Genomic DNA, 22577 nt, shown 5'->3' on the forward strand with positions numbered 1-22577 from the left:
AGGGACAAACCAGCAGCACACAGCTATTTTCATCCTGGAATCGCATTTTCATGAGGGTATTTAACGGCTTGAGGTTTTTGTTTTTTGGTTTTGTTTTTGTTTTCTCATGATTCCCCCCTCCCCCACCCAGTCATCCCTGTGCAGTATAATGGTTAATTTTAGGAACTCTGAGTTTCATTTGTATTTAAGATTTTTTTTTTTTACAATCTATATATAGGTTGGCCTTTAATAATCATTTATACATTGCTTCTTTTTATATAGGTCACGTGGTCCCCTGGGAGGGTAACAAGATTAGAAACAGCAAATACAGTGCAGAATAAATTAAAATGCTTCAAACTGCATTATGTAATTTCAGAAAATTGGTTTCACACTGAAACGTTTAAATAAGAAAGCCAAATGAGTTAAATAAGGGGGGGAAGAAAACCCCACCAATCCTACAGCACATGCCAAGATGGGCATTGTTTAGCAAGTTTACCCTTGGAGTGACGGATGGCCTCTCCTCACAGTGCTGCACCTCCATGAGAGCCAATCTGGCCAATAATGGGTAAAATTGATATTATTTTTCTTTTTTTCTTTTTTCTTTTTCTTTTTTTTTTTTTTTTTTGGCTATTTCCAAGTGCCGGTTTCATTCCTATGGAAGAGGAATAGTATTTATTAGTCAAATGCCATAGGGGCCATCTCAACAATAATTGTATTTTCATATCTAATTTTCCAAATTCTTGCACACAAAACAGCGTTGTTGCACTTGGCACTGCAGGCTCAGGGGTGGGCGTGGGACGGGAGAGGCTGGACAACCAGCCGCTTAATCAGTCTGGGTAATGAAAAGTGGGTTCTTCTTTCACAGCTGCATGGAGGTGACAGAGCCCTCAAGAGACTCCATTATCCTGGCCGGTTTTGTTGGTTTCTCTGAAGTTCAGCATTGCTTTGCTCACACTGAGTCCTCAGGCCTTTTTCAATTTCTCTATCCGCGCATTAAAGGCTTCTTCCTGTACATGCAGTTTTTCGTTTATCTCGTTCTGTGGAGACAATCATAAAAAAAAAAAAAAAGTGGTTATGACGGAGCTATCTTTGGCTGCACATTGTCTTTGTGGTTTTGACATACCATAGTGCCTAAAGACAGACATGATCCCTCACACACCTTCCTGTTTTGCAGACGGAGCCGTGTTCCAGCCTGTGGTGATTTGATAACACTTTATCGTATTTCTTTGCACATTCCCGATGTATAGTATGTCTACTGTGGACAGGAAGTGGTATTTGCACAGCCATTTTTCACACAGGCTCATGCTGTAAGATAGGACAACTGACCTGCATTTCTAGACAGACTTGCCAGGAAGGGCTGAATCAGAATAACTGCTCTGGGCTCAGTTGGTGCGGTGTTGTGGGCCCCTCCGCCCTTTGCTTTGGCCTTCCCTCGAATGCGTTCTACATGGGATCCCTGGAAGCTTCGGTGTGTGAAATAGCAGCACAAATAATCTCACAAGGAGGGCAGCTCTCATAATTAAGAGCATTCATTGTACATTACAACTCCTGCATGCCTTCCACTTTGTGATACATATTTGGTGCTAAAAACATCTCTCATAGTCCGTTGATGACGGGTTTTAGTGAACATGGCAGCCTCTGAGCAACGATATTCTGCACACTAACACACCTACCTGTGTAATCCCAGAAATACACCTCACTGTATTTGCACATTTTCTCAACACTAATGGGGGCAGGGGTTGGAAAATGCTTTCTTTTCATCAAGGTGAATAACACAGTTGCACACAGGGACAGTAGAAGTTGGGGGACTTGTTACTGTTGAGTGACCCGAGGACTTTGTACTCTTGTGCGTGAACGAAGTTAAAGTCTAGAATATTTAAATATATAACATAATTTTAAATTCTTATGGTAACTTTTTCTGAGAAACTTTTATTATCTAATTTAAACTGAATTAAAAACACTACTGTTTCATGTGCAGATATGATTAAAAATACTTTTATATATTTATGTGAATTTTGAGAAAATAAATGTCATAGGTGATTTTGAACTGTTCCCCTGATTATCATGAAAGGAGTTGCTATTTCTGATGGGTCACATTGGTGTCAATAATTCTAGATTCGGAATTAGTATGAGTATAGAATGGGTAGGGAATTCAAGGTGGTTCTTCACCATCATCATCATCATCATCATCATCATAAACATTTGACTTCTGATTTCTTCATTTTTCCTCTTTGTGAGCAGATGAGGGAAGGGAAGAGATAAAATGGTCCCCTAGTCACCCTTTTTCACAGATACCCCAATGCAGTACTTTGGCAGAGCTAGGAAGAACATGTTTTATGTGCTATCATCAACTAGCCTATGGCTCAGTTTGACTCCATCAGTTTGGACAAGCCACCTATCCTTTCTTTTTCTAGAACATGAAGTAGCTAATAGGGGTGAGTTAACATTTCACATTAGCTTTGCATTCATAATCCAATTCGTTATTTCACAATAAATATACTCTGCTAACGGCACAGCTAACTAATACATTATCAAGGAATTGTAAAAATTGTTACACCTTATGAATTGACAGACATTTATGGTCTATTGCACCGTGTAGACATTGAAATGGTCTGAAGAATCATTTTTATACTGTTCTAATGGGTCGGGAAGATGTGCTCTAGCCAGACCCAGACCATGGGCTTCTCCTCTCATAGATGCTCTTCTGTGTACACCCAATCACCTTATGTTTCCCAGAGAAGGTCCAGGAAGGTAGCGTGAGCCTAACAGAGTACAGTACTGGCAGGAGAGAAAACTTCTGGATGGTCAGACCTTAGCAATCTGTGCTTTTGTTGTGCTACAAGCAGAGCCTGAGTGAAAGAACTTCACGTCCACTCACTGGATCTGCTCATTTGCTGTGTCTCCTTGTTCCTCCCCAGAATGTTTCTGACTAGACATGTTGCCTTTAGCTTGAGGGCGGGTCCCATTCTATCTCCTTTAGGGACTGTTTTGAACACCCTGCCTCGTGTTCAGTAGCTTTCACTGACTACTACCTCAGATGACTTTTCTAACCCGGGCAGCTTACAGTTGACCTATGACACTGCCAACGGTGGGGTGGTAAACTCTGTCCACTTTTTTTGCTCTCCTTATTTTATTCCTTTGCTGTGTCAGGGCCAACAGCCAACATTTAACTAAGAGTTTAGCATTATCATTCCTATTTCTCTAAAACACGATTCTTTAAATATATTAAAGTTTGTTCCATTGGGTCTTGTTTTTATTATGCAGCTCAGGGCTAAACTAATTTCATTTCAAATGTATCTTTAAAATGAAAACACCTAAACTATATTGGCTTAAAATGTTTGGTCTATTTTGTGTAATATTAATTGACATCTGAGGGCCAAGGTAACTTCATTCTTAATAAACCTCTAAAACTGCAAAGTGGATCATGGAAAGAATAAGTGGATGAACATAAAAAAACGAAGGGCTTACACTCCATTCCAGAAGGTTCTGTATTAGAGAAGTTGGTATTGGCTTGGAATTACAATAGAGGCGTAGCTCTGAGACAATGTACTGAAACATGAATTCTCTATTGACCTTTTCTGCAAAAGCTGCAATAACTGTATGGCTTTTATATAAAGAGGAAGAAAAAAAAATATATGTATAGAGAGATCAGAAACCCTGAGAGCGAAATGCATTTACTGTGTGCGGCAGACGCTTGTATCTGGTGCCCAGTGTCGCACAGTTTTGAGAAGAGGTGTGGCAGGTTTTAGAACTAGGGTCACTTAAAAAGTGGAAAGTAACTCAACCCATGTGACACCGAGGGGAAAAACTGAAGCGAGGCTCAGGGCAATCCCCCAGCTTGGAATTTGTCCAAGAGGAAGGCAAGCAAGGAGGAAGGCATGAAGCCACAGGTGTATTGGCGTATTAACAGTCAAAGTAGCCTTGACCTGGTGTTAGATGTGTGGCTTCCTTGGGTGGCTCTGGAGTTACAACTGGGACCAGGCTCATAGCACCTCTCATAGCCTCTGCTGCACCTGGAAACTATAGACAAATGGCATTTTGCCCTCACCCCCACCCCTTTTGTTGATTTGTCACCGAAAGTGCCCTCTTCCTTTGCCTGGAGTTTGTCAGGATTACAGAGAGAAAATATGAAGGCTGGTTTGCTATCTTGAGACACTACAGGAATCCAAATCATCTTGCCACTTTGTTGGGGGAAAAATCAGCAGTAATTTGAGCCAAGCTGTTTCGATCCATCCAGCACAGAGATGCTCACAGTACCTACGGGGTCTGGGTGTCTCCTCTCTGGTCCACGTTCTCTCTGTGCACAATTGCACTTAGCTATACAAGCTACTGAACTTCCAGGATGGCTCCGTGCTAATGGGAAGATAACAAGAGCTTATGCCAACCCTATTCTTTCTGTCGGAGAGGAGAGGCACCGATGCTGCAGACTCCAATGCTTTAAAAGAAAAGCACCATGAATGGTTAAAACCACGCAGCTCCCTTAGTGGAGCGTGGCCTTGGTAAAGATGTTTTCAATTGTGGGTCCTGCAAACAATTCTCTTGCTTGTCTAGTAGTTCCTCGGCAATAATTTCAGAGCTGTGGGATTGCAAAGGAGCCCTGGGCCATGATTATACATAAACTATATTTAGAGGAAATGTTATCAAATCTAAAAGGGAGGTATGTTCTGAACTCGGCTTAATTCAGCTGCACTCTGCCCTTCCACACAGTAACCAGTTATTACATTCACAGGGATGTTAACAATAGCCCTTTGTGTAGAACGTGTTCTTCCACTATTTCTGGTAAACACCAAACACCCCTTATTAAGTAGGGGACTTTGGCTGGTTCTGTTGGCACCAGATTGTTAGATGCTCGTGTAAATATTGCAATAACGCTTGATGATTCAACGAGCAACAAGGTACGCTTAGGACAACCTAAGCTTTTGCTCTTCCCAAATTATTTATTAATACAGTGTGCTTTTTATATATGGGCCTGAGTTCAGATTTTTAAAAAATTAAATCTTCCCCTCGGATGCGTAAGCGTTATTGTGGTTTACGGTCTTTTCTCAAGATAAGCAATTCTTTAACTCTAAGCATTTGGCGTAGGAAACTGTGGGTTCCTGTAAGTCTTTACAGGGAGGTGGTACTTGTTATTTGTTTCTTGGACAGAATGGAGATGTGTTAAACACAAAGTAACCCTATGAGAGGGGATGGGCAGTTGCCCAGAGATACACTTGGTGCAAATAGCTTAGCAATTAGTGATATGTGAAGGCAGGAAGTTCCTGAGAAGAACTTCAAACCTGAGACTGGGTGAGGTGACTTAGTTAAGCATAGTGGATTGATCTGTAGTGTGAACTCTTCATTGATCCGCATTGTGAACTCCTCAGAAGCCCTTGTGTGTCACCCACGCTTGTGTAAGGCACATTTAGTGTGGTATGGCTCAAAGTCTTCACTGTGCTGTTTTTCCTCCCCTGGGGTTTCAATGTCGAAATATTTAGTGAGATGATAGGACACAGCACACGAGGTGCTACTGACAAATCTTGCTTTTGTCATCGTACCGAATCCACCATCTTACCGAGTCCACGAGACTCAGCTGAGGAGTGTGGGGCCTTGTGAGATAAAGTGTGCAAACCGTTAAGTCTGGCTCTTGCTTGGCCAGAGTGGAGCAGTGCATACAGATGCTAAGGGGGGTGCCTAATTCACCGAGCATAACGGGGAGTTCACGGCCCATTCCAGTACCTGAATGTTGATCAGAACCTCATCTGTCACTCGAACCAGTGCTGACTTTACATCATCAATGGTGAAGCCAAGTAAAGGATCTACCTCTGCCATTTCACTCTCCAGCAGGGGCTCCTGAGGACCTTGCTCTTGATCCATCACCTAAGACATCAGCAAGACATGGGTTCAGACATCTCAAGGAAACAACATTAAACTCAGTGCTTGAGTGCTCAGAGGCTTCCGGGCAACCTTAAACTTCTACTCTGTGCCATTGGCCTACTGGGAGCAACATCCAGCTGGAAGGAGAGTGGGGTTGTATGTTACCACATATTTTGGGGGATTGCAAGAGACTTTGGGGGGACTTCAAAGGTGGAGCCTGGCTGGGTAGGACTTGGGGGAGGAGAAAAACAAAAGAGCACCTGACCACCATCAGCTGGCCTATATGTGAATCAACTCTAAAAGGAATATTTATATTGGCCAAGAAGAAGTCAGAGGCAAAGGCAATGGGAGAACATGGGGTTTCTTCTGTCTTGTGCTCTCATCATGCCTGGCTGGGCGAGGAAAAGCACACTCGAATGTACCTTCAGTTCAGTCTCTGATGTTGGCAGCGACTCTATGAAGGTTGAATAGATGTCCAGTGAGATTCCTTCTTCCAGGGGGGCTGGGAAAGGGTAGTCCGCAGGCTTGACAACCTCAATGGTTTGCTGGAAAAGAAGAACTTTTGGTGAGTGGCACCGTCTCAGCCAGTTCCCTCACCAGATCGGCATATTTCCAAATCTTATTTAAATCTTATTTAAGTGTCACCTGATTCGTATCTTTGACGCCACTGCCCTCTTCGCTGCCGAGCACCATCTCTCACTCACGATTAGCGTTGTCTTCTTATTGTTTCTGTATCCTGCACTTGAGGGTTTATTTGTTTGCCTTGGTCTCTGCATCATGGCCCTACCTCTCACTCCTATTTACGAGAGTAGGGAGAGAGCCAAGCTTCAGACCCCTGTGTATCCGTCTTCTCCGCTGATGGCAGAGGGCTCGGTACTTAACTACACCCAGTCGACAGCTGACTGACACAACTTAGCAGGATGCCGATGCTCTTGCAGATACCAGCAGTGTGGCTATCAACAACTCGGGGCAATAGGCTTGGCCTTGCCAATGACTCAAGACAGGACACAGACACACACACACAGATACAGACACACAGACACACAAACACACACACACACACACACACACACACACACAGAGAGAGAGAGAGAGAGAGAGAGAGAGAGAGAGAGAGAGAGAGAGAGAGAGAGAACCTAGCAGTGAATACAAGAGAATCTCTGGCCTTCAATGTGTATACAATACCAGAGCGCTGTGAATCAGCAAAGGGACTCACTGAAAACTCATGGCAGGCAGACTTCCCTGGAAGCAACTGATGATACTTTGCCAACAGGGCATATATGCATGCCATAGAGGAAGACTGTCAACAAAGGCCGTGTAAGAGAAGGAGAGCCACCGATGCCAACACTGGCAGGGTTCACCCAGCCACTGCTAGGTAGAGAGAAAGAGGAGATGAGGGCACTAACGGCATTAAACCTCTGGATCATTTAATTAGTTCCTCTTGTTCCAATTCCGTGTTTAACAAGCAATGTTTTTTTGACCATAATTTAATTTCCCATCTCAGTCGATCTGTAAAGACATATCCACTTGAGTGTTCTGTCTTTTTTTTATGTCTTCTACATCCCTCACTATAAATCAATAACTTGTCCCAAGCTACATAGCAAACTCTCATGAGCTTGTTGGTGAATCTCTGAGATGACGTCACTCACTGCTGTGCTGATGGAGCTGGGCCTGAGCACACGGATTTGAAGACACAGCTGTGGAAAAGCAAGCCCTACCCTACCTACCACCTTAGGATGCGTTTGGAAAAAAAGAATCATGAAGGAACCATGCAGTCATTTCTAATGTCTCTGTGTTAAACTCCATCATTTAGATATTGTTTTTCCCTTACAGGTTTTTGGATAGTGCTGGAGGAAGATTTGTTTTTGTGGGTTTACAAATGCATATGCATTTGACCTGAATTTATATCATTAGCTTTTGTGTGAGCCTATAGGACGTTGCTATTTAGTTGTAGATATATCCAGGCAAGGAGATTCGGCAAAGAAGAAATCACTGGTATAAGATCAAATAATTATTTAGTGACAGTGGCAGAGTTGAAGCCTGGGGCAGTGGCCCTTAGCTTTGGCCATTTTAAGTAAACTATAATTTATCATCAAGTGGCCATCCTGGGAAACGATTGATATTGCTAAGCATTTAGCTTTTATTCTATAGGATGATGTCATTGCTGCTTTTATCCTGAGTAGAATAAATGTTCATCAGAACATTGAGGAGACATCAGGACAGTGGGGTTTTCTTCCGGCCACATTCACAAGCTGTTGCTTTTTGCCAAGTGAGGGGTAAAGGACCCTCACCTCCTCACTGTTACGTGCCCCTTGTCATGCTTGCCTTGCAAACTCCCAACTCTTCTATTGGTTTTCACTTTTTCCCAGGCAAGAAAAAAAGAGACCAGCCATACTGCAGTGTCCGTTGAAACCTTTCAGGTAAAATACAGAACCTGCCCGAGGGAATTGGAGACCGACCTGGGAAGGAACTGGGGTGTTAGCCTGGAGGCATGGACTTTCATATATGGCGAGAAATGCAGTGCGTATAGTGCAGGGTGTATTGGGGGGTGATGACGAGAAGACTCCGAGCTGACTGGATTGGCTGCTGACACTGAGCATGCGCTGACAGATTGGGGGGATGCACTGAGCTTGTGCTTTTGGGTTCCGGGGGAGATGCTTTTCTTTTCAAGGAGGTAGAATGCTGTCTTGTTGTCGGTCACCACATTCCTGCTGTGCTCTGGGCACATGGGCTGGGAGATTTCTGTTTATTTGCCCTCATCTACTGACACTCTTTACAGAGAGCCTTTCCATTTGGTGAAGCAGAGCCCATGGCCTGCCCTCTGCTGCCCCAGTCCTCCTTAGATTCTACACTTAAATGCAAACAGATGTTTGTGTTCAAGTCTTAAATTGTTTTCTCCCTGACACCTCTGTGGTCTAGATTGATTGACTGAGTTCCTTTTAAAAGATGTGTATGTATGTATGTATGTATGTATGTATGTATGTACATTTGTATTGTGGTGTCTTGGATGCTAGAAGATGGCATCAGATCCCTAAAGAGCTGTAGAGTTTTGAGGTGACTACCATGGGTGCTTGGAACTGAACTCAGGTCCTCTAAAACTCTAACCACTTAGCCATCCCTCCTCCTCTTCCTTCTCTTTTGTTTTTGCTCTCTCTCCGCCCCCCATCTCTTTCTGTATGTGTCTATGTATGTGAGAGTGTGTATACATGCCTATGTGTACGTTTGACTGTGTGTATGTGTATGTATATGTGTCTGTGTAAATGTATATTTGTGTAAATGTTTATTGTGATGTGTAACTGTACATGTGTCTATGTGCATATATGCGAATGAGTGTATGTATATGAATGTATGTGTGTAGATGCGTGCATCTGTGTGCACATATATATGATGTGCATGTGTAAGAATATACATGTGCATGAGTCTATGTTTGTAAATGTATTTCATCTGCATATGTATACATGTGTGTGAATGTATGGGTTAATGTGCGTGTGTGTGTGTGTGTGTGTGTGTGTGTGTGTGTGTGTGTGTGTGTGTGTATGCATGTGATTACCCTAGCATACACATGGGCTCTTGGATCTCTCTGGCTTCACACTTCCTTTCTTTGGTAGATTGAAGCTTACATTTATTCCCAGAAGCTGAAATTATGGCTGACAGTTGAGGTTTTCTTTCTCCTGATTTTTTAAATGTGTGTAGTTCATATAACTATTAAATTGATTCAATTCCTGCACAGGAGGGGGGGTGAGAATTTCTTTTCTTTGCATGCTCTGCATACTGTTAATGAACCAAACCACAGCTGCTTCTCTCTTTCACGAAGAATTAAATTTAGCTGTGTTAGGCAGTAGACGAAGGTGCAGTTTTAAATACAGAGTTTGAAATAAACAAAAGGCTCCCAAGTACCACAGTGAGTTTTTCCCTATGGAAAGTGGTCGCCTTCCTTAAAAAACAAGTCAAGGGGAAATTAGAATCAATAATTGTGGTGAGCACACGGAGCCAGCAAACATGCTTAAATGAAACCTTCTGATGCAATACTTTCTTTAAAAAATACAATTAGGCCTTTGTATTTTTTTTTTAACAAAACCTCATGTTTTACAACATCACTGGCTCTGTAATAAAATCTATTTAAAACAGAGAGGCATGGTCAGCTTTATTGAGTTAGAATTTCTGAGAGAACATTATAATTTCCTCAAGTCTATGAATAGTTGAAGCAAATTAAATAAAGCCAGTTTTATAACTATTTTTATACATTCCTGTAGGATGGCAATTGTCTCATGGTTTTTTCCCCCTCAACAGTCTAATATGTTACCTTTTAAATCTGGAAAAATAAAAACAGAAAAAGGATAAAGTAAGCTTATTTAAAAAACAAAAAAGCAAAAAACGAAAACCAACCTATTTGGCCTGAATTTAACCAGCTCGCAGCCCCACCCCTTTTCCACAGAAGACCAGCACCCATGGTATTCAGAACCAAGGGCAAATGCTCAGGATGCCTTGCCTCAGGCCTAATGCTGAGCTTAAAGCAGCCAGGACTTTCTGATATATACACACATCCATTTGGCCAAATGACTGGTTTTGCTTGCCTTTCAAATAGCCCCTAAATATTACTTTGGATGTAAAAGCAATCAATGTGTTTCTCTGGCCATTTCTGGATGCTTCCACACAAACAGACGTAATAAAAACAGCCACGTTGCTCCATGTGAACACCACTTATATATTTTTTTTTTCTGATTATGAGCAGGTCATTCGAACTGAGGTGAGTACATTAAGAGCTCTAATAAAGAGGAGAAGAGATTTCCAAACACAATAATGGATTGTTCAATGAACATGTGATAAATAACGTCCACAGATGTGGTCACTTGCAAATTAGTTTTGCATAACTTACTTTCTGCATTTCCCCCAGATGTTATCTGTTACATGGAAATTACCTGAAGCTGGCTATATTGTTCTTTGTGTGCGCATTACATTTGTGTTATTTAAGATACTTTGTAATCTGTGCTTGACTTGTGCTACGGTATTTAAGGAATATCAAATGATGGCTTTCTGGCATAATTTAACACTCATCAGTACAAAACCTCACCATCAAATACTGTGTGTGTGTGTGTGTGTGTGTGTGTGTGTGTGTGTGTGTGTGTGTTTTAATGTAAGTCCTTTACTTATGAGCCAAATCAAATCACCAGAAATCTTTTGAAATGTCCTGTTTTTAATATGAACTGACTATCTACCATGGGAATAAATGCTAGGAATTTTGACCTCTCCTGGGGGTCATTTTGACTCTGAAAATATGCTTATAAGAAATCAGACTCCATCTTCAGATCTTAGTGTGTCTGAGCAGTCCTGTAAAGATGTCACATGGTTCATGTTGCGGTACCCCATTCTTTCTTCTAGATTTTCTGAACGCACAGTACCAACACTATTGACTCCCAGCCACTGCGTCTCTTCGTGGAATGGTTAAACCGTAAATGGTTTGTGGGTTATGTTTGTGCCATTAACAAATCCTTAAGGTGGTAAGTTTGCAGTTATTAAAATCTGTTATTAGATCCTCCGTGACGTTAAAGAATCTACTGAGATTATAACTTTCCACTCTTTGGAGTGGGTTGAGAAGCAAGAGAAAAGAAAATCTAGTCAGTTCTGTTGTGAGCCAAAGACAAAAAGTGGGCTTGCTTTGAAAAGACATTTGTTTGGAATTGTTGGGGGATGACTTCATATGTAAATCAGAACTTACTAAAATATGTCAGAAGTTTCAAAAAGCGAACTTGATTGCCAACTTTCCCCACTATTAACTGAAGGGAAAAGGCAGTCACAAAAAAATTCCTGTAAAGTTTTAACTGTTCATCTCCTACCCAGTCCCTGGCCTCCCTTCCCCAAAGGAAAGGCATGACTCATTTGCAAGTCTAATGAAGACGTGCTCATGTGCTTCTGGACAAATGTTAACAACAACACATGCAGCCTGGTTACCCACAATATACTGTAACTAAAATCCTGGCCTGTGAATGGCACCTGCAGGTCACAAGGAGGCCATAAGCCTAAAATGAAAAGAGAAAATTCACAAGCTGGGATGGTCAGAGAAAGTAAGCAATCCACTTCTGGAGTCGTTTTCTCTTTGTGTTCCCGCCGTTACAAACTAGTCCTATACCCATTGCTACAGATATCACTTCTGTTGGAAGTGCCCGGCACCCTCCCTCCTCCCCTCCTCTTCCCCTCCCCCTCCGTTGTCTTCTTCCTCCTCTTCCTCCCTTGGGTTTTTGACTTGGAAATGCAGAAACAGCAGATTAATTTTTCTCTCCTATGCTTAATATGCAGTATTTACATTTTTGAAAAGGTTCAAAACGTTGCCAGGCTCCTGCAGGCTATGAATTGACATCTAATAACGGGTGCTATTTTTACCCACAGCACACTGGTAGCTTGAACATTTATAACTTAACAGAGCTTCGGGACCGGCAGACCCACATACACACACATGCTAATCACCTAAACAGAGACCTCTGGTAACAGCGCACAACAAGCCGAGGCAGGAAATGAAGACGCCCCACTTCAGCTGAAGCTGCAGTGAAGAATTTAAATTGGCAAGCCCCAGAAAACCAATTTACAACCTGGCTAGGGTACACCAGTTAACACCTTGGGCCCATTTTTATGAATATACTTCGACTCGGTCTTGTTTGTCTTAGGCTTGAATTTTTTTTTTTTTTTAAGTTGGACAATTAAATAAACTGATTCTAGAGCCTTTTAAAGACCTTTGGGATTTGCACGGGTTCTTCTGTCGATGGGACCTGGGTGTGCCCCTCCTCTGGACTGCCGATGGTCAGTGCCATGCTAATGAATCGAAAAAGACCTAACTTCTCTAGTGTAAATGCAATTTAGAGGCAAAAGATGTTTTGTTCTGGCTCTGGTGCAAACATTTCCTGAGGCGTAGAACTGTTCGTCAGATGCCCAGATATTTTCTGAGGATGCAATAATCTGGAAGACGGAAAGCTGAATTATAGACTCTGGGCCTGGCTCTGTTCCTAATTGTGTGATGCGAAGAAAATCCCTAGGCCTCAGTTTATTTATCTATAAAACAAGGGTAATGATAATTGCTACCTGGCTACTACATCGAATTGTTTCAAGCACAAATTAGATAATGCGGATAAAAATGCTGGGCGTTCTTCAAAGGGAGAGGTATTATTATACCTTATTATTATTTATAATGACTGTTATTATTCAAAGGATCATCTTGTTGGGGGGGGGGGATCACTGGAAGACAGGCTACAGCAGCCGTATTTGACAGTATGGGTCCAGGCTATCTGTTTTTGTTAAAGTTGCGTGGGCAGACTGGTCAGCTCAGTAGGATGTGCTACCACAGTGCTTCCATTCAGTGAAATGTCAAACACACCCAATGCCAGCTCATTGGATGAGCTCCCTGGGCCCAGTGACATTCTCTTTGGTATTATTAGGTATTTCACAACTGTGTCACGTTATCAGAAGGTTAAGCAGCTCATCCGCTTAGTAGAGAAAAGGGTATTTACTCTCTTCCTTGCCTGATTTATCAGTCTATCTTTTGTTTTTCTGTGTCAAATGTGGTTTGTGGTGGCCTAGATCTCACTTGTTCCCTTTGACACATTTTTTTTTTAAATCAAAAGTAAAGAGTTTGGACATTACAAGGCAGGCTTGTGAGAGGTCTTGCTTGTGAAAATGAAGTCTCAGTGATCTTGAAAGTACTAAATTTGGATTTGTACTTTTAATTCTTACCCTGACTATCTGGCAACTTCCTCAGAGTGAGAGTCAAAAACTCAGTTATAAATAGCTGGGAAACACCGAATGCGTTTTCAGAATAAGTTTTCAGACCACCTGCAGTATGCTTGTTTGCCCAACCATGTTATACTCTATGATAAGCACTCAGAAACAATATGAAGTATTAAAAAAAAACCCTATAGGCATACATCCATATTTGTTGGCTTTCATTTGGGACAATATATTATTTTTTAGGGGTTTAGGATTAAACATTGAAGCATGTTAAATTATCTCTTTTTTTTTTTAAGGGTCTGACTCACCATCAGTCAGTGAGTCAGAAAGGTGAGGTAGGCTATTATCTTAGTAGAAAGGCAGTTTTGAACTGTCAGATATAAACTCAAAATCTTGATTTTTGCCCTTTTGGCGTTGGCCCTGCTGAGGGCTTATGTACAAATGAAACTACTTCATGGTTTTCAAATTTTAGAATATTCTCCCCGTTTTTTTTTTTAACAGCTAACTACGTGTAATTTGCAGAAATTATCAGAGGCAGTAAATTACAATGGTTAGAAGAGAACAACAATGAGGATATTAAAGCATTCTCTTCTTTGTGGGGAGTGGGGGTGGTGCTGATCAGGGCTGCTTTCTGTTATTTTGACAGTTTAAAAATCGCCAAGTGAGAGGAGGCTGAGTCTATTCGGATGAAGCCATCACATAATTCCCAAAGAGTTCTGAGTGAATTCCACTTCGGTTCTAGAGTAGTCAGAAAAATTGGGAAGGGGAAAAAAAAACCCTTCTTAAAACCACAGTGAAAAGAATTTCATTTAGAAATCTAATGTTTGGGAGGCTCAACATTTAGGATGTTTATAAAGTGCTATGAAACTTAGAGAGGTCAATGCTGTTATTGTTCCTGACTTTGAAGACCCGAGACATCTATTTTAAGCAATCTGACATTAAAAAAAAATGTGCTGACAAATATAGATTTGAAAAACAACACAGGAAGTTGTAAATCAGCCGGTAACCCTTCCCATCCAAGGAAGCAAGAGACCATGAAAATGTAGCCATTTGCTTTAGTCAACCTCAGCCTTCATTTTTTTTTTTTTAAACTAAAGAAAGTTTGCCAAAGGCATGATGTTTACATTTTGGATTTTTTTTCCTTGTTCATAGTTTGTGTGCTACCCTCGTCTCCAATAGGCTCATAAGTTATTACTAGAAAACATGTTGTCATAGCTATAAATATTTCCCTCTCTGGTTAGCTCTGCTTGGTCTCCCTGTTCCTCATTTTAATCTCTGCTGGCTGATTCTTTAATTCTATTAAGTGCTGTCTTCTGGCAGGGAAAGGGTTTCCTGTGTTGAACACATCACTTCGGATCACTTTCTGGAGCTTGTTACTGTAACTCAGGCTTGCTGAGGAGGAGCCTGGGCCCTTCCACTTCCCTGTTCAGCCTTTTATTTTATATAAAGGGTTTGTAAGCATGGCAAGCATCTGGGGAAATCATGAGTTTCCTTGCAAATAACAGACTGGAAGGAACCCTAAGGTTCTGGAGTGTTGCTGTTGTTGTTGTTGTTGTTTTAATCAAGCAAGAAATCTTAGAAATTAAATCGAAGCCAGGCTGTCTGTTTATACACGCAAAGTTCACCAAAAAAAAAAACCTTATGCCTATTTTTAGCAAATTATGACAGTTGAGTCTTAAATATATGTCTGAAATATTTAGGTGATATCTTGATTCTAGGCTGGAATGTTCTAGAAATCTCCCCCTCCCCCCCATACTCCACCCTGCCCTGCCCTATGTATATTGGAATCCTCCGTGGCTCTTTCTGCTCCCCTTGAGAACAGTTTCTTTGTGATGTCCTCAGGCCATCTCTGTTCTAGCCACAGAAATTACATTCCATGTTGCTGGATTTCAAGTGACCTTTGCTCTGTTTACACAAGACAGAAGTTGCCTGGACCCAGTGTTTTCCTATAGTGATGTAGGATCCTCAACTCCACATTCTTCCGTGCTAACTGGAGTTTTACTAAACAGGCCTGGGCTTGTCCACTTACACTGTTTTGTTGTCTTCCCAAGCTCCCTCCTCCTTCCATCTTCTCTCCCTGACTGATATCAGCAGCTTCCAGCCAGCTGGACGCAAAGTAAGGTGGTTGTTCCCGCGGCCGCCTTGTGTCTGACATGAGATCAGCCACCAAGCTCACTGGGGACAGCTCCAGGATGTCTGCTGATGGGACGACCGCCATACTCTTCCCCCTTGCTTTTTGTGATCTTGCTCATTTGCATCTTTGAGGTCCAAGCTCTTGCCTTCAGACCTTGGGCTGTAGCTGTAATGAGTGACCAGCCTTTTCTAACTCCTTTCCAGCCCGCAAAGTGCCTGAAACACAGTGGGTGCTCCATACGTATTTACTAGATAGAAAGAAGTTTAAAGAAAGACGGAAGGGCTCTGAGACAATGGCGCTCGGTATGAAAACCTGGCAGCTAGAGTTCAATTGCCCAGGCCCCATGCAAAGGTAGACAGAGTTGTCCTCTGACCTCTATGTGTGACACACACACACACACACACACACACACACACACACACACACACACACACACACACTCACCACCACCACCACCACCACCACAGTCACCAAAACATTAAAGAACAGAAAGATCAAAGGAACCAAAAAAAAAAAAAAAAAAAAGAAAGAAAGAAAATGGAGGGATGGGTCTTGTCCACGTCCATCTTCCCAGAGAGCGCCCTCTGAGGACGGCCTTTCCTCTGCATCGTTGTTCCAGCTGGCCCTCTGGACCCATCCGTTCATTACAATGATGTTGTTCTCCTTCTCTAGGGTGGTGCTTGTCACAATGGCCCGGAGTTGTAGCTGGGTGTGAGCCATGTTGTCCTGTTCTACGGAAGTAACCGGAGAGCGAGGGAGAGTGGCTTGCTTATATCTCAGCGACCACCTAGGTCAGGGGCACACTGTGAGCTGTAGGCATTCGGGGTGCTCTAACTTCTGTTTGACGATGGTTTGTTTTGTTTGAGAAGCAAATTTTGGCGTGATGAAGGTGTGATGAGAAATGGTCCCACGTGGTAGCTTTTCACTGGTTTGCTGCTATTGAAGGATGGTGTTGACTGACAATTAAGCTCTCATGAATTGACCAGTGGTGGTGTTTTTTGCTTGTTGCGTAGTGTGTGTGTATGTGTGTGTGTGTGTGTGTGTGTGTCTGCATGTGAGTAGACACACAGCTGTGTATGTGTGTGTGTGTGTGTGTATTAGTGTGCTCTCAAATTCTGAAGAGCCATCATACCTTCATCTAGAGCTCAACAGCTTCAGAACCTGTCTACAAGGCAGTAGAGATGTTGTACTCCAGGACCACGGCTCCCAGGTTTTGTACTGCTTTTCCATTTCACACTCCTGCCACACCCCACTCCTAGTGCCCCGAGAAATGTAGGGGGTGGAGCTGTGGAATGGGTGAGCCCCCAGTAGAGTGCCACCTGCCATTCGAAAAAAAGAAAGAAAGAAGGAGAGAGGGAGGGAGGGAGGGAGAGAGGCAGGGACAGAGGGAGAGAGGAAGGAAGGAAAAATTCTAAGGAGGTAAAGCATTCATTTATGAGAACCAGGCTAGGGCTGGCTTACAAGCACATCATAAGCAAGCTCAGGAAGACAAGGATTTAGTGACATCATTCTTTTTGAACTCCCCCAAAACAAAAACAAAACCAAAAAGCCCCACTAAAACCCAGAGATGTTAAATGACTGAGCCAAGGTAGAAAATGGTGAATTCTAGTCATAAGTTGAATCTACATTGACAGTAAACCTGGTGTTATCTGATCCTTGGGGTTGGGGGGGGCGTAATTCTAGGACTACACTAGTTCTTGATCAGCTAAAATATCTGTCTGTAGTTTATGGGTGAGGAAATGGCAGGTCAGAAGAATAAAAGGACACACACACACACACACACACACACACACACACACACGATCTGAAAAGAAATGTTCTCAAGTAAATTCAGAAAGACAACTTGTCCCCAGACCAAGCCCTGAACCTAAGGCATGGGGGCTTACATTTTCTCTAATGTGGCACTAGGTGAAAAGCACTGAGGTTTACTCCAAAGCCCAAGAACAGGACTAATCTGTGGTGTAATTGAAAAAATGGCGTCAGTGGTGATGGAGCGGCACGCTTTGCTCAACCAGTCATTTGTCCTATTGGTTGTAATTGTAATTATTGTTTTTAACCAGGACCAGTTTTCTCCAGGAAGAAGGATGTGGAAAACCATTCAATAACCTAGACAGAGTAAAAACGATTTTTAGGAGTCGTTATGGTTGTGTGAGCCGACCTCTCACACCCTGCGTTCTAATACACTTGAATCTATTTCCATATTTTTAATTAACACTTAGTTTTTAAAAAAAAACTTCCTGAAGGCCATTTAAATCAAAATGTTGGTGGTAGGGGGAGCAAATTTACTTTATCAGAAAATTGACTAAGGGCTATGTTGGCGGCTTTTTATTATTTTTTATATATTAATGATTAAAATTAAATATGGCCCAATGACTCGGGATGGAAGACAGTGGGTGAAATAACTTTTTCATGGTTGATATGATTTTCAAGTCTAAGCTGGGTGAATGACATATTAGTTCCATTTTGGGTAAGTTTTTGGTCCACCTGGCCCCTAATTCTAGAGCTGATTCACGCCTCTTGTGGAAGGAGTCGAAGGGTGGGACTAAGATGTTCTCCCAGCTGAGACCTCTGGGGCATCATTGCATTGTCTCAGCTGTACCACGGGGACTGTAGTATTGATTCTGCCCTGTGGAATTCAGACTGCCTTTTTCACTGTCCCTATCATTCCTGTCTCTGAGTGGGAAACAGAGGAGAGAAGTTTGTAACACTCCGCAGACTGTATGGAGCAATCCAGCGCGCCATAGACTGTGTCGTCTGCTGTGTTGACACAGAGTCCCCGTCACAAGCCACAGCAGCTGGGAGAAGGCCTGCTCTTCCCTGACTCCAGGACCAGGGCAGCCAGTAAGATGGAGATGCAATAGCTGTCCAGCCCATGGGTTTTAAGTGCGGTTCAGGTCAGTGTGTAGAAAGTACCTGTACTATGTCTAGTGTATACGACAACTTAAAAGTATGCATTCATTTGTGTGTGCACGTGTGCACATGAGTGTGTGTGTGTGTGGCTAGCAAGTGGCTGGTAGTGGGACAGTATACAATATTAAGAACACATGGTGTGAGCTCATATGGCCAATAAGTCTCCATCGCATGACATCATCCTCGATAGAGATGAAAGATGAGAGTTTTAAGATTCAGCCCCAGTGGCCGTCTCTGACTCTGTTGCCTGCCTTTGGATCCCTTTTCCCTAGCTGTGCTGCCTTGTGTAGCCTCAATAGGAGATGTGCCTAGTCCTACCGCAACTTGATATGCCAAGATGTGTTGCTATCTGTAGGAGGCCTCCCTTTTCCCAGAAGAAAGGGATGGGGGAGGGGGAGAGGGAAGGAGAGAGGGAGGGAGTGGGAGGCCAGGACAGAAGGGGAGCTTCCATTAGGATGTAAACTAAATTAATTAATTAATTAATGAAAAAAAAAAAAGAAAGATTTCCCCCTCCTGAACTCTATCCACATCCTGGACTCAGGCTGCTTCTTATTGGAAAATCCAGGGTTGCTCACTCATTTTTAAAATTTCTTCTTGTGACTACAGGAGCCTGCTCTCCCAGTGTGGGACTTATGGGTCTGGAAGACCCTAGAAAGTCTTTCTGGTTTTTCACTCTGTGTGAACATTATGGCCGTGGAATCTGGTCCATGTCAGTTTACTCCATTCAAGGAACTTGCTGGTACTTACAAACCAACTCTGTGCATTGGGCACTTATATTTATGTAAGAACACCAGTAAACAGCATATCTTGTAATAGGCTGCTTCCACACATTGCCCTATCAATCTGGGGAAAAAAAGCTAACATTGCTGCGGTAACCAAAACCGAGGAAGGACAAAGCGACTGTTTCAAGATTCCCCTGCCAGAAATAAGAAACCGGGACGAAAAGCCATTCAAATAATAAAGGTGCATTGTGAAACCGAGCTATCTCATTAATTGGGTTAATCTAATTATACAGTCTGCAATTAAGCCTTAACATATCTCTGATTGTGAGTCTTGCTGTAAACACCAGCCATCTGATCAGCATCACTGCCGGGGGAGGAGAGTGGGAAAGGCTTTACTTCTGAAGGAGCTGGTGTTTAAGGTGTATTTTGGGGAGCAGGGAGCCTATCAAAATGTTATGAAAAGACACACTCCATTTCTTTAGCTTCCTGTGTGTAGCGCACTTCTTTATTCTCATTGGGCTGGACGGTGTAATGTGTAAATATGGACTTCTGGGAAGATAATATTCCATATCTCTAAATCACTTTTCTGTACAGTCTATTTTGTGGTAATTGGCTCATCTATTTGCTTATTGGCGAACAATTTTTTCCTTTGGTCTCAGACACGAAAGTGTAACATTGTAACTGATTCACTCTTTTAGCGGAGCCAATTTTTTTTTTCCTATCGCTACGTAAGACGCTTTATTATTTTAACGAGAATTTTCTAAGGTGTCTGCAGGCTTGCCTCTGCATTTCACCATTCCCTCGGCATCTGTCAGATTTAATCACCTCTAGAGGTACCTTACACGGATTACCTTCTCTGAAGTGCCATCTCGCGAGCTTACGTGTGAGATCACAGAGCGGAGCTGCCTGCACCAACAACTGCCGTGATAATTTATTGTAAATTATGTTTGTTGTTGTTGTTGTTGTTGTTTGACAGAGAGGTAAGGCATGAGGAGTGTTTCTATTTAGATTCATTTTCTATATTATTTCAACATAAATACAGAATAGCTCCGCAGGGGGGAAAAGAGTGAGAATGCAGACTAACCCTTAAATAGGTTCCAGTGACAGGAACATTTCTTCTCCAAGCTGTGGGCAGCAGGAATGGCACGCTGTTCTAGGTGCCGCATTGCACAGCACAGTTAATGCAAAACCTTGGTGCTTTGCGTGCTGTGTGGAAGCTTCCGGTTGCTGGAGGCCAAGCCTGATTTAGAGGCTATGACTGGGAAATAATTGCATAGCAACCTGATCTACAACGAAGCTTTACTTCACAGGGCTGACACTGTAAACTTGTAATCCACGGGCCCAGAACCAGTCCTGAGAGATTGCAAATGTTCCCTGCACAGAAGGCGGGTCCCATTCACAGACAGTCTGGGAACTCAAGACCAGGTGAGCCTCGTAAGAGACAACGACAAGGTTTTAACCGAGTTGCTTCTATAAGGAATGTAAAACACGTGCGTCATATGATTAAAATCCAGAACTAGGTGGAAGTGAATCACGTTAAGTGACTGCCTTTAATTCAGTGAAGAGAGTGGAAATTGAGCCCTATGGAGCTCTACTGGTCTCAGTGTACCAGCAAGACAGCCCTCTTAAATAAGCAAGGCTTTATTATTATTTTGCTGTTATAATTCTTAAACGAGACTGAAGTGTAGGGCTGGCATAAGTGAAGGGCTAATGTTGCTGGCGTGAGCCGTGGAGCACAGGCCTGGACTCCGTACACTCTCCATGTAGCGTTGCTGGGGTATAGTAACCTGGCTTTGTTTTGACACACCCATGGTATGGTGCTTGAGCGGTCTTTAAGACATTCATTAATGGACAATACCCACTGCTCCCTTGGTTTTATTTTTAAGATTTATTTTATTTATGTTTGTGTGTGTGTGTGTGTGTGTGTGTGTGTGTCTGTGTGTGTGTGTGTCTGTGTGCATGTGCACATGTGAGTGCAGTGCCCAAGGAGGCCAGAAGAGAGGTGGGTCAGATCCCTTGGAGGTAGAGTTACAGGGATTTATGAGTTGTGCACGTGGGTTCTAAGACCCAAATTCCATTCCTTAGGATTGAGTAGCAAACAAACACTCTAACCACTGAGCCATCTCACCAGCGCCTGTTGCATCCCTTCAAAAACTATTTCTTGCTTCTGTTTTATCTTATTTGTTTATTTTTTGGTGTGGTGTGGTGTGGTGTGGTGTGGTGTGGTGTGGTGTGTGTGTGTATGTGTTTGTGTGTGTATGTGTTTGTATGTGTATGTGCCTGCACATGCACATGTATGTTAATGTCAAATTGAAACTGTGCTAGGCCCCCGTACTCTGGTAGTAATTTCTCCACTATACATAGTACTAAACACAGTAATATGTAGACATGATCTAGGCATTTGTCATGTATTAGATATGATATAAGCAAGATTTGTCCTCACAGGGGGTATGGTGTAGAGATCTAGAGATTTTGTTAGAAGGCTAGAGAAACAAACATCTGTACAATCAATTATAACACAAATGTAATCAAAATGGCTACTGTTGAGGGCCACTGGGTTATTCCACCCTTTATGTAAGTGACAGTGGAGTAATGTGCCAGTCAGAGATAGCCACAGATGAGAACAGGAAGGGAAAAGCCATCATGGGTTCTGGGGGACGCCTTTGTCAGGCAGCTTTTTATCACAATCTGACCCGAAGCCAAAGAAATGAATAGCAACAAACCACTTAGAAAATAAAAATGTGTCAAAACCAGATTTGTCTCTTAGGGAATTTGTGAATAACTGTTAGTTTCTGGTACGTATTTCTTTGATTATAGAGAACAGGAGAAATATTGTGTTGGCTAATAGTAATTTTTTACTTAAAATGCTTATACTTAGCAGAATTGGTGATAGATTATGGAAAACACATTTGACAGCTAGATATACACAAACAAAACAAAACAAAACAAAAAACACAAATTCAGATCCTGGTAACTATTGACACTTAAATAGATAGTCCTTTTCCTCAACAGCTGTCCACAGTAAATGACTGACTCTTTAGATGCAGGATCAGCACCTAAATGTTGCTACACTTTCAAAGGACTACGTATTCATCCCAGAAAAGAGCCTCAAATAGAAAATCTTCCTAAAATGTAAGTTTACAGAATGAAGGTGAGCATTTAGGATGAAAATTAATGCTGCCTCACTTCCTAGTCAAAGTATTTTTCATGTGTTTTGTTTTGTTTTGTTTTTGAGATATTGATCTCATTTACTTCCTGAGACTCAT

General features: G+C 42.3%; 1 protein-coding gene across 1 annotated transcript in view; it reads right to left on the minus strand.

Moving 5' to 3' along the window:
- Window positions 1–621: 621 nt before the first annotated feature.
- The window catches only part of CABCOCO1 (ciliary associated calcium binding coiled-coil 1), a 104087-nt gene continuing 82131 nt past the window's right edge, over window positions 622–22577 (minus strand). The window contains exons 6-8 of the mRNA XM_084754443.1: window positions 6255–6377; window positions 5695–5835; window positions 622–1016 (exon numbers count right to left, since the gene is read on the minus strand). Coding sequence (XP_084610569.1) covers window positions 942–1016; window positions 5695–5835; window positions 6255–6377 — 339 coding nt within the window. The 3' untranslated portion in view covers window positions 622–941. The remainder of the gene's footprint in view (window positions 1017–5694; window positions 5836–6254; window positions 6378–22577) is intronic.

Source organism: Acomys minous (assembly GCF_964271855.1).
Source record: "Acomys minous genome assembly, chromosome: 13".
Lineage (NCBI taxonomy): Eukaryota > Metazoa > Chordata > Mammalia > Rodentia > Muridae > Acomys > Acomys minous.